This window comes from Mytilus trossulus, chromosome 5, assembly GCF_036588685.1.
Source record: "Mytilus trossulus isolate FHL-02 chromosome 5, PNRI_Mtr1.1.1.hap1, whole genome shotgun sequence".
NCBI lineage: Eukaryota > Metazoa > Mollusca > Bivalvia > Mytilida > Mytilidae > Mytilus > Mytilus trossulus.
In genome coordinates this window covers 2,905,067-2,919,032 of record NC_086377.1, presented here as the reverse complement: position 1 = coordinate 2,919,032, position 13,966 = coordinate 2,905,067, and the positions used below count along the sequence as shown (strand labels likewise).

Genomic DNA, 13,966 nt, shown 5'->3' with positions numbered 1-13,966 from the left:
CCCTTCAGGACAGATCTGAAACTGATTGTATAAACCTTTTTTTTTCTCTAACTTACCCAACGTTTATGCTGTATATTTTCGTTTGGATTTTTTTGTCTCTTTATCAATCACACGACATCATCGTATTGATAAAAACATGATTTTTTTTTAAATATTTGATAATACAGATAATAAAATAAATACTTTTAATAAATATTCATGGAACAAAAGCATCAGTGTACAACCACAACTACTAAAAGTGGAACAGTCATACTTATTGAAATAACCCAGATGGTTTATCAACTATATCTGCTATTTCTGGTGGAAAATAAGAAAAAAAAATGATGTTGAGTAAAGCTTTACGACATGTCAAAAACATTGAAGACTGAGGTAAATACTATATATTAAACAAATACAGCAGTTATCGAACGAATAGTAGTTGGTATCAAACAGAGACAGAAGTTATTTGAAACAGGTGGTCACAGGAAAATGAGGGATTCGTTCTATGTTTTTTTTCTTTCATTTATGCCCTCTGGGGAAACTGTCCGTAACTTTCTTATCCGAAATCTTTCCCGAGCGACTCTGTCGATCATCGACCAATATATATCTAATTCTGTATAATTTCAATCAATTTGGACTGAATAAAAAGATGCAATGCACAATGGAAACATTTCATACTTGTTTTCCATATACTCTGCATCCTCAAATATTACGTATTTAAGCTGGTTACATATTGTTGAATATCTATTTCTGTAATGAGTGTATGTATAACATGGAAATATCTCGATAGACGTACAATGCCTATCTATTTTTTTAAGTGAATAAGTCAATTCAAGAAGATCCTAGGTGGACTATTTTGCACGACATGCATCTAAACCATCTCTAAACTGAAATTTTAAATGTCAGATATGCCACTACAAATAATTAAAATACTACTAAAACTGTGTTGGCTAAAAATATTTAAGTGGCAAATAACCGCGTCAAAACCATTGCAATGGGCTAGGTTTGGTTCGTACCTGTGCCGAGGAGTACCAAATGCGTGGTTAATATGTAAAATTAGTTAATGGGGCAATTTTAAACCTCTGTGGTGGCTAGACGGGGACGGATCCCAGAAAAATATTTTAGTGGCAAGTAGCCTCGTTCAAAACCATTAAAATAAGCTAGATCTGGTTCGGAATTTGTTGCTGCTGAGATATGCAAAGGAGTACCGAATGTGTGATTTAAATGCAATTTTCGAAGTAAGGGCAGCTTTGAACCCCTGTGGTGTCTAGACAGGCTAGGATCCTAGAAAATCATTTAAGTGGGGAGTAACCTTGGTCAATACCTTTAAAATGAGCTATATCAAGTTCGGAACTCTGTCGTAGGTATATGCTGAAATTACCGAATATGTGTTTAATAGAGAAAATACATAAATGGGCAACTTTGAACCTCTGTGGTGGCTAGACGTGCACGGATCCCACAAACATATTTAAGTTGGGAGTAGCCTGGGTCGATACCTTTAAAATGAGAAAGGTCCATCTCGGAACTTTGTCGTAGGTATATGCCAAAAAGTACCGAATATGTGGTTAATATGGAAAATACATAAATGGGAAACTTTGAATCTCTGTGGTGGCTAGACAGGCCAGGATCAAAGAAAAAATATTTAATTGGGAAGTAGCCTGTAGATGTTTTGTTCATATATCACAAATGGTTTGGTCCAGATATTTCTGATTGTTCTGTTGAAATAATTTGTTATACATGTGAATTGTAAGTACATAGCACGCAAACTATTTTTTACTTTACTCGAAAGTCAGTGTGTAAGGAGGTCAACGTTACAGAAATTTACCAAAATTGTCCTTTTAAGGCGTTGTCAAAGCGTATCTGCAAACTTAAAATGCCATGTCTACGAAGACGGTAGCGAGATATGATATATGTGTCATTTAAATTGTAATCTATTTCAATCCTTCCATGTAAATCCTATATCGTCTAAAAAAATCGGCGTCGGTTGTACCCTAAAGTATGCAAGGCGATGGCCATTTTTTTTTATTTAACGATCGCTTTGCGACAAGTTTAACCACACGTAAATAGCGTTCGCAATTCACAAATGCAATGTACGACCATCGCAAAGTACGATTGTTTTATGAACCGGAATGTTATCGTTACGTTTGGTTAACGTTCAAACGTACGCTAACGATCGTTTTATGAAACGACAGACTGATGTCTGGTTTAGTAAGGTTTTCACTCTTTTTAAACTTGAAAGAAACTACTGAATAACTCTTTTAGGGTATATTATGATCTGCACACTATTTAATTTGTTGAAATCTCACCAACCACGGTCATCTTATTATTCAGCCACATGACTGGTTTGTACACTTTTTGGCTCCTTGTGTGAGATGATTGTCGATGGAAAATAAACATTAGATAATAAATCCGATCAGTTAGACAATATCTTAACTGGAGGCTCCAGGGAACATATGTCGCTAACCTTATATTTTTATAATCAATTGATACATGAAATTATGCAACCCTTATTTGAATGAATGCATGAATATTTTAAGATAAAAGTGCAACCTGAATTATAAAAAAAAAAACAATTACATTTACATATACAAGTTATTTTCAGCCAGAAAAAAAGTTTGTATGATGCACTGTACATTTTTTAACATTATTGAAAAAAACAAATTATATATAGATATACTAAATAAATAAATGATTTGGAAAATGCATTGAAGGTATACAAAGTCTTGAGCATTCCTAATGCAATAAGGATCTATCCGAGCCTATGTACGTAGTTAAGGTATATTTGCTAACGCATTTACTGTTTACACCACTGGGTCGATGCCACTGCTGGTGGACATTTCTTACCGAGGATATCACCAGCCAAGTAGTCAGTGTTGTCATGAATATCTGTAATACGGTCATTTTAATAAATGTACTGTTTGCAAAATAATGAATTGTTTGAAATGCGAAGGATTTTCTTATGCCAGGCATAGATTACCTTAGCCGTATTTGTCACATCTTTTTTTGGAATGTTGGGTTCTCAATGCTCTTCAACTTTTAAATGGTTAGCTTTCTTTCTTTTTCGATCTAAGCGTCGCTGATAAGTCTTATACAAATGAACCGCGCGTCGGGCGTATCAGAGTATAAGCTTGGTACCTTTGAAAACTATTTGCACCACTGGGTTGATGCCACTGCTGGGTGACGTGTCGTCCTCGAGGGTATCTGCAGCCTAGTAGTCAGCACTTTAGTGTTGATATGCATATCGATCACATTTGTATATGGTCATTATTATAAATTTACTGTTTGCAAAAGTGTGAAGTATTCGGACGTTAAGAAAGTTCTCATCCCAAGCATAGATAACCTTAGCCGTAATTGGCACATCTTTTCGGGATTTCGTATTCTCAATGCTCTTCTGTTACATGTTTGGCTTTCTAACTATTTTGATTTGAGCGTCACTGATGAGTTTCATGTTGACGAAAGGCACGACTGGTACCTTTGATAACTATTTCAATCAATATTTGCTGATATGACATCTGTACTTTATGTACTTTGCTTATTTTTGAAGTCCATGCGATGACCTATAGTTATAAATGACTGAATCATGTTGATCACTTGTGGACAGCTGTCTCATTGGCAATCATATCACATCTTCTTTTTTTATATTTACAGAAATAAAACTTAAAATATAAATTGAAAAAAAAACAAATACATAAAATTGCAAAACTGTTCTAGACAATTATCCAGAGAAAGCGAATGAGTTTACAACACTAAATAACGCTGACTTTGTTTAATTAATAGCATTGTATGTCCAGTGGCAGATATGTCATACATAATTAAGACTAGATGCAAAGTTGAACGACCTGATGTTAATGATTACAATTTTTGAGTTACAATTTATTAAAATATAGCGTTGGCTAGATGAAAAACTTCCAGAATGCCATACTTTTATATTTCCACTCTTGACGAATGTCCATACCAAAACGACACTGTTTGACAATCAATAACGTCCACTATAAGTAAATCAGATAATACATGTATGGACCTTTTTGTAACCAATTTTTCCCGGTTTCGAACATGTTTGTTTTTACAACTCAGATGACTCATGACTCATGTTGACCAGACATATAAAGAATCAAAAGCACTGTGGTTCTTTCAAATTGTAAAGTATTTTGTTGGCTGTTATTTCGCCGTCTTTAATACAAACCCCTGGATTATAAAAGGGCTTATCTAATTAGTCACGATTAACTTTGAGTAGATTATACCTAAACGGAAATAATTACACCGGGTTAATAGATTTCGAGGTACACTCTAAACAAAATATATTCTTTTCAAAGTTAGATTGTCCCAGGTATCTTAGAAAACTATTTTGCCTTGAAAAACAATGTACATGTGACGAACAGGTTTGTAATTTTAAAAACAGAATGATTGACATTACACTTTTTTATTGGTCAGTCTGTTAAACTCTGTAAATAATAGCTGTAATAATATGTTGACCATAAACACATCACACTAAATCTCTGTATTGCTGATAAACTGAATACATCAGTTTTAATGACATCGTTTAATCTAATGGTTTGTGATTTGTTTTCATCTGTCACGCAGACACATTTTATGACTGATTCAATGGATTTGTTTTGCCTGTGTTGAACATGTTGAAGATAATAGTTACATATATTTAACTAAAACGTATGTTTATGGGAGGATTCAGGGATCGAAACGAACTTAATAACTCCAAATGTTAGAAATATTTCTTAGAGAAATGAGTTCAGTTGTGTTGACATCTGTATAACAAAACAACATTTCCAATCGACGCATTTAATCCCCGTTCATTTTGTTGTTAAGAAAAGATCTGAAATTGATTGTATCACATGTTCTTCTCTTTAAATGACATAACGTTTATGTTATCTTTTTTCTGTAGGTTGTTTGTCTCTTTAGAAATCACACAACATCATCTTATTTTTATTTTGATAACAATATAAAATATTCTTAGAGAAGTAAACACAAAATAACACTGAATAATTTTATTCTGATTATTTTTTAGATATGATTTTTATTAACACATGACATTTTTTATTACAATATATACAATAAGTTTATCATAACAATAAACACAAGTAACAATGAGTATATAGATATGTACTTCAATTTATAATTACATAGCTCCTTATTGCGTAAAACTTTCAGATTCCAGTGCATTTTTATTTATATTAATGGAATGATAACTTGATCTTCCAAATTTAATTATAGGTCCAAAAGTCTAAACCAATTTCGCAACTATGTATACTAATTAGAACACATGTTACACGAATACGGGGGGAAATGTATGAATGAAAAGGAATGAACTTCTTGAAAATTGTCTCAATATGTATAAAAATTACCTTACAGAAGAATCTGGGGGTATTTCTGTTAAAAATTATAATGTCTTATGAATTGCGTAATATATTAGAGTACTACTGACTAAACGGACACAAAGTTAACGCCCGTTTACTCGGGTAGACATTAGAAATTTCCATTTCGACCGCGTTAACGTAATTATAGTAAACGGGAAATTTGAAGTTAACTTACGAAATATGTGCACGCAGCGTTAACTTGCGTTTACTTTATGTAATGCTTGGTCTGCACCCAACTGTAGATCCAGTTACAAAAAGAAGCATAGGTTTGAATAGAAGTCAGAACTATTTAAATGAATAAGTATTTATGTGTAAATACATATTTTGCACACCTTTTTAGATTTTTTGTGTGTGGTTGTCACGCAGGTGTTTGCTTGCGTCTTAACATTGATCCACTCACTATATAATTTGAGATAAATTAAGTTAAACTAGTAAGTGTACTTTCTTTCCAGCATCTTAACTGTAATATAAAGTCTAACAAATCATTTATTATAAAGCAAACCCCACACATTTGATAGACAGTAATCCAGCTACAAAACCATTGAAATAGCATACCAATTAACATAAACTAGTTGCTGATTCTTGTGTACAGTGTAATCACGTCTACATACATTCTGTAAAACATGGAATAAACAGGATGAAGATTAGAATAAAAAAACTCAGTTGTGTGACAGTCGTATCAAATTCAACTATACTGTAATAATGTTTGAGTAAAACTACAGGATATACAAATTCAATTGTCAAAAATAGGGGAACAGCAGTCAAAATTGTGTCTAAATCTTAATCACTACAAAAACAAACAGACATGTAAATAAGAAAAACAGAATTGCATTTAGACAAAGCGAATTTATAATTTTAAGCCAAACACAAGAATATATAAATAGAATATATAACATAAAAATAATAACTCTATGGAAGAATCTACATGATAATAAAAAAACCACAAAAGTTGTTGAATACGGAAGGTACAGTATAAATACAAAGTACAATAAAAACTGGATATGGATGATACAGCATGACAATCATGATGAGGCAAACAATGAACAACAAGGAAAATATACAAATCATGATAAGACAAAATTGATAAACAATACGGACGATACAGCATTAAAATAATAATAAGACGATTGAGACAATATGAGAGATACAGCATTTAAGTCATTTTAAGACACATACAGTTTTAAATTGAAGATACAGAAAGATAATTGTAAAAGACAAATATTGTTAAGAATGGAGGATACAGCATGAACATTATAATACACCAATACTGTTTAAAATGTTAGATACAGCATTAACATGAAAATATGACAAAATCTGATCAGACTACTGAAGTCTAGTAAAAGGTCGACTTTAGAAGAATATTATTTGATAAAACTGCAAAATAATGTATAGGATAGAATGACAGTGTTTACTTAATGTGGTACAGTTATATACTAATAACTTTAATCATTGGCAATACAGGCAATAGAATATATAAATAAAGGCAACAGTAGTATACCGCTGTTCAAAACTAAATATACTTTGAAAAAATATTCATGGAACAGTGTACAACCAGAAATACTAAAAGTGGAACAATTAAACTCATTGGAATCAACAGAGATTGTTTATCAACTATCTCTTCAGTTTATGGTGGAACAACCAGAAAATGATGATGTTAAGTAAAACTATGCGGCATGATAACATTGCAGACAGAAGTAAATAGTGCAGATCAAACAAATTCAGCAATAATCGAACTAATAGTTGTTGGTATCAAATAGAGACAGAAGTTATGGGATGAAAACAAGTTGATATCAAACACAAACAAAAGTATTAGGATGGATAGCATTGTATATCAAACATAAACAGACGTAATCGCCAGAATAACAGTAGATATTAAACAGAAACAGCAGAAACCACATAACAAGCTGTATATATCAAGCAGAGTCATACATACTTGGACAAATACAAGTAACTATGAAGTAAATATAGAATCAATGTGATGAATGACAAAAGATATCTAACACAGACACAAGAAAATAAATGAATAACAGTAGATAACTAAAAGAGGTAGAAGTAATAGGAAGAATAAAAATTTACATAAAATAAAGTAATGGAGTGAATAAATATCAACAAAAACACAAATCAAGAAACAATGAAGAAGACAATGGTTTCCGAATCTTTTTGCCGTTTTGTTCATGTCACAAGATACCACTAACAAAGGAGCAATAATTGTTAAAGACGTGGTGTTGTCTTATGCATGTGTTCTGTTACAAGCACAACTATAGATGTATGTTTATTTTCTGTTGCAATCTCTAAAGGGGTTTTATCATCTATTCTACAAATTTGTGTGTCTGCTCCTTTATCTAACAATAAAAGTACAATATCCTTATGTCCTACTTCACATGCATAAAATAATGGTGTTGTTCCATCTTCTTTTTTCATATTTATGTTAGATTTATAGTCTATAAGGGAACGGACTATATCTGTCCTACCGATAAAACAGGCTATGTGTAATGGAGAGGAACCTGCTACTACATCAAATGCATAATTCACTGACTTCTTACTGACGTATTCTGTTACACGTGATGATGTACTATTTACAAGGGTATCGAATAAGTTTTGTTCTAATTTTTCTAAAGTTCCAGTTGGATGATTTTTCATCATTTCTGCTATATACTGTTTACTATAGATACAGATATTAGAGTCAGCATTCTTCTCTAAGAGTAACTGTGTTATCTCAATGTGTTCAAAATGTGCACTGAAATATAAAGCATTACCTCCAACATATGTCTGGGCATTAATGTCTGGTTTATGTTTCATTATTGGCTGGACAAGACTCGGACTGTTACTGATACTGATGTTATTATAAAAATATGACGTACTAAGTGATGTATTGTCACATGGATCAGGATTCCTCTCTAGTAGTAATCTAACTATGTCAGTGGACTGTATCTATTCTTGTCACATAGATTAACATCAGGATTCCTCTCTAACAGTAACTTTACTACATCAGTATGTCCGTTTAGACTTGCCTGTAACAGAGGACTCAAGCCATCCTTGTAACATAGATTAACATCAGGATTCCTCTCTAACAGTAACTTTACTATATCAGTATGTCCGTTTTGACTAGCCTTTAACAGAGGACTACAGCTATCCTTGCCACATAGATTAACATCAGGATTCCTCTCTAACAGCAACTTTACTATATCAGTATGTCCGTTTTGACTTGACAGTAACAGAGGACTCAAGCCATCCTTGTTACATAGATTAACATCTGGATTCCTCTCTAACAGTAACTTTACTATATCAGTATGTCCTTTTTGACTTGCCATAAACAGTCCACTCACCCCATCATCTCTACATTGATCTACATCCACATAATTACGTAACATCCACTGTACCATATCACTATAACCATCATAACAACTCCATACCAATGGAGTAGTCCCTGATGCACAGCTCTCCTTTAGTTCCACTGTATCCTTGGTATTAGCTAATTTAACCTGCTGTAATGTATCCAGTTGTTGTAAGTACTGTATCAACTGTTGTCTGAATGATGATACTTTCATATTATTGTTACGGAACACAACTGCAACCTTTTCTGCTAACCAGTCCTTGACAAACCTTTCTAAATATAATTCTAAATGATCATCTGATATTTCAATAATGAAGTCTATGTTACTGTTCTCGTCATCTGGTGATGTCTGCCAAATAAAACGTTCATGTACTAACCCACTATCACCATGTTCTATTACACATTCTATGATTTTCTTACCAAAGTAATAGGCAAGGATGTCAAACAATTTATCATGTATAGTTCTGTAAATACCATCCTGTTTAGAGACAAATGTACCAACTAGAGTGTCAAGTTCTGTCTTTAGATTTATTTTTGGTATGCTGTTAATTCCACAAGCCTCACATGTGTCTTTTATGATCTGTGTTTGCTCATTGGTTATTCTACCCTTGAACCATTTATCTCTCAATTGATTATTGAAAACAACTAAAAAAGCTAGGCAGCATTTTTTACATTTCCCGTCATCACCTTGCCTACTTAAAACATCTAGTTCTCTTTCATAGACAATATATGGATTTTCGAAAAAATTGTTCACATCTCCATGTTTTTCCTCATCATATAAAGAGCACAAAAGAGGAAAAAAATCACTATTTTCTGATATCTTATCAAGATCAACAAATCCGGTACCAATATATTTACTTGCTATACTATTTTTTTCTTTAGATGTAAGGCATAGTTTATCTGATATCAAGTTACATTCACAGGATTTAAAAGGTAATAATATATTAAACTTATCATCTTTATAGACTTGTAACCTACATGATACAATAATCTTGCAACATTTGTCTGCAATAATTGTGTCAATCACAGGTAAAAGTTGTGTCCAGTTATCAATCTGTTGTTGGTTGGCAATGAACTTTCCACAAATATCATCGACAACGAAGACTGTCTGTTCACCAGGTTGATAATAATTTCTGATATCATCTGGTTGTATCACGGGAACTATTTTGTATCCTGCTTTCTGTAGAGTTAGCGCTGTGTGTCTTGCAATAAATGATTTGCCAGCTCCTGATGGGGCAGTTAAAGTCACACAACTGTTGTCATGTAAACATTCCATGACATGAGCACTAGCTCTCGTAGAAACAAACATAGTATCCTTCTTTTTCCATTCTTCTATTTGTTTATTAAATTGAGCTGAAAAATTAATGTGTAACTAATTCAAATTTTATACTTTGACTATTTATATGAATTATTAATTCTAATTCATAGCAGACAGAACAATAGTAGATAACATGTGTTACATTGTGTCATTTGAGGATATATTCTACCTTATTATATACATACATCCGTTTTATTCATTACTGAAGGTTGATGGTGTCCTGTAATTGTTTATGTACTTGTCATTTGGTAGATAAAGGCAACAGTAGTATACCGCTGTTCAAAACTCATAAATCCATGGAAAAAAAATTGTGCTAACAAACCAAAACTGAGGTTAACGCATTAAATATAAGAGGAGAACAACGTTACAACACCAAAACGCAACACACACATAGATAATTGTATATTGGCCACTATACCACATCTAACATTAGAAATGGACATGAGAAATGTGTCAGAGAGACAACACTCCGACCACAGAACCGACAACAGCAGAAGGTCACCAATGGGTCTTAAATGCAGCGAGAAATTTTTGCACACGGAGGCGCCCTTCAGCTTACCCTTTTACAACTATATATACTAGTTCAGTGATAATGATAAACTCCAAATTATACACAAAAAACTCCCGTTAGCATCATACCATCATAACATATATGAGAAAGACATAACCCGCTTCAGGCCAACAACTGCTTTTACAATAAATGCGTTTAGTTCCGATGCAAATGGAATCAATATTTAAGCCAAAATATGCAATCGTTAATTACCTGACACAATTATCGGAACTATATCCCTTCTGAACAAGTGGGAATACGACGCTGAATGTATTATGAGTGGGGATGTCTAGTTGGATTATGACGCTTAATGTATCGTGAGTGGGGACATCTAGTGAGAATGTGACGCTGAATGTATTGTGAGTGGGGACGTCTAGTGGGATTATGACGCTGAATGTATCATTAGTGGGGACGTCTATAGGGAATATGACGCCGTATGTATCGTGAGAAGGGCGTCTTGTGGTATTATGATGCTGAATGTATCGTGAGTTGGGACGTCTAGTGAGATTATGACGCTGAATGTATCATGAGTGGGGACGTCTATTGAGATTATGACGCTGAATGTGTCATGAGTGGGATGTCTAGTTGGATTATGACGTTTAATGTATCGTGAGTGGGGACGTCTAGTGGGAATGTGACGCTGAATATATCGTGATTGGGGACATCTAGTGGGTTTACGACGCTGAATGTATCATGAGTGTGGACGTCTATAGGGAATATGACACCGTATGTATCGTGAGTGGGACGTCTAGTGGTATTATGACGCTGAATGTATCGTGAGTTGGGGCGTCTAGTGAGATTATAACGCTAAATGTATCGTGAGCGGGGACGTCTTGTGGGATTATGACGCTGAATGTATCGTGAGTGTGTACGTCTAGTGAGATTATGACGCTCAATGTATCATGAGTGGGGACGTCTAGTAGGATTATGACGCTGAATGTATCGTGAGTGGGGACGTCTAGTGGGATAATGACGCCGTATGTTTCGTGAGTAGGGTTTCTAGTGGAATTATGCACTGAATGTATCGTGAGTGGAGGCGTCTTGTGGGATTATAAGGTTGAATGTATCGTGAGTCTAGTGGGATTATGACGCATGATTGTATCGTGAGTGTGTACGTCTAGTGAGATTATGACGCTGAATGTATCATGAATTGGGATGTTTTCTGTTCATAAAAGGTGCACACAAATATTGATGTGTTTGTTTTGGCTACAAAAACAAATATGATATAACTTCGTTTTAATTTGTATTCAAAAAAAGTTACTTTTTGAACTATGTGCTTCATTGGTGTTTAAATAGATTACTTACCACTGCATCTGCAATTACGTGACTCATAACCTGGACATATGTGGGAACTATTACGACAGTGTTCCAACAGTATTTGACTCTGAGATATGCAAATGCAAAATAATAAGTAACAATTATCAAACATAAGAATTTGAGAAATGTTATACAAGGGCTTCATCTTACTTGGTTAAGTCATATAAATATATAAATGAATACAATTATTTACCGCCATATAACATATAAATTTTACAGAGTTGGCTTATTCATTAATCATTAAAAATTTAAAAACAAACATATCTTTGGATGAGGAAATTCCTGAATAAAAATGTCAAAAATCAGACAACATTTTTAGGTAATCATTTCGCGTCAAGCGTAAATATAAAATTTTAATCCTGATATCTATGATGAGCTTATGTATACCTGTACTGTTATCAGTTGTTCGACCAAAGAGTTGGATCTCTTCACGATTCTGTTTTCATGTATATCACAATCGACCTACAAATAGAAATAAGCTTGAAAAATTTATAGAATAATCTACAGAAAATTGGTTGTAGAGTTCAATACCCACACAACAAAATAAAACGAAATTGATATCTAGAGGATAAGCAAAAATATATGAAAGCTAAAACAGCTGTTATAATTGATTCCAGTGTGAAAGGAATGTAAAACACTGGAAACATTTTCGTAAAAAGACAAGATAAAGAAGGATACAAAGTAAAATCACAAAAATACTGAACTTAGAGGAAAATCAATTCGGAAAGTTCATAATCACATGGCAAAATCAAATAACAAAACGCATCAAAAACGAATGAACAAGAACTGTCATATTCCTGACTTGTACAGGCATTTTCAAATGTAGAAAATGGTGGATTAAACCTGGTTCTATAGCGCTTACCCTCTCACCTAAATAAAAGTCTCGTCAACTTCCGTTTATTTGCATTGATGCGTTGAACAAACAGACACAATAAACAAAATAGTCAAAACATGGGTACATCAGTCATCACCGTATAACAATTTCAAAAGGAACAATTTAACAGAACAGAAACACATCTACTATCTACGAAGTGATGAGACAAAAATAAACAAGTGATGAGACAAAAATGATATTTTACACTTACTCCGTTTGTTGTTGCCTCTATGACTGTTTCTAGTTTGAAAACCTTCACTGCCAGATAAACCGTTATACACAAATGTACTACAGAAAAACAACTGATCCCTACCACGAATATCCTGTCTATTCTGTTATTACAGTGCTGTTCAGTGTGGAATAACATTTTAACTTTAATATAAATGATCTGTCTTATCTATGTACATAGTTTGGACACAGTGGTATAATATAGCCTATATATAAATTACATTATAATCAATGATACAAATTCTGGAAAGAAACTCATATTCATTTGTACTCATGTGAAGAAAAGGGGTAAAATAAAAAAAACATACCGAATTTCCTAAGATAATCTAAAACGGAAGTCCGTTATTAAATGGCAAATTCAACATTAAACCACACCAGTCGAATTAAAAAAAAAATGCCGTTTTACTGACCTGTTACAGGCATTTTCGAATGTAGAAAATTGTGGATTACACCTGGTTTTATAAATAGCTAAACCTCTCACTTGCATGATAGTCATTTACTAATTCATTATATTGAAAACTATGTGAGAACAAGACAAAGAACAACCGCAACAATAGTATAAAAGGGGTACAGCAGTCAACAATGTGTTTAATCTAAGCCGATTCAAAAACAAACAATAAATATGTAATAAAGACACACACATACGGCATATAAAAAAACACCTAAGCAAAAACGAACGACAAGAATAAAAAGATTTCACCAGAGCATAACAACACAATAACGGGATGTATTAGTAGAAATCTACTTCAAATAGATATTCCCAAATGTAGACTAGACAGTACAAGTAATATGCATAAAGACAAATAAAAAATACTTTGACACGTTATTAGGATGATAATTTGCCATAGAAAAATAACACAATAATGGGATCTATAGATACACAACAAGTCAAATGAACATCCCCAAAAATATACTAAACATCCACACTTAAAATCATAAAGATCAATAAAAGGATACTATATAAAAAAAGAAGATGTGATATATTTGTCCATAAGAC

At 33.2% G+C, this 13,966-nt stretch overlaps 2 protein-coding genes across 2 annotated transcripts; both read right to left on the bottom strand.

Annotated features, from left to right (window-relative positions):
• Positions 1–7,559: 7,559 nt before the first annotated feature.
• Positions 7,560–8,147, bottom strand: LOC134719302 (myotrophin-like). Its single transcript, XM_063582308.1, has one exon. It carries the CDS (start codon positions 8,145–8,147, stop codon positions 7,560–7,562), a length of 588 nt encoding a protein of 195 aa, XP_063438378.1.
• Positions 8,148–8,260: 113 nt separating this feature from the next.
• LOC134719301 (uncharacterized) lies at positions 8,261–9,991 on the bottom strand. Its single transcript, XM_063582307.1, has one exon. It carries the CDS (start codon positions 9,989–9,991, stop codon positions 8,261–8,263), a length of 1,731 nt encoding a protein of 576 aa, XP_063438377.1.
• Between the last annotated feature and the right edge of the window lie 3,975 nt (positions 9,992–13,966).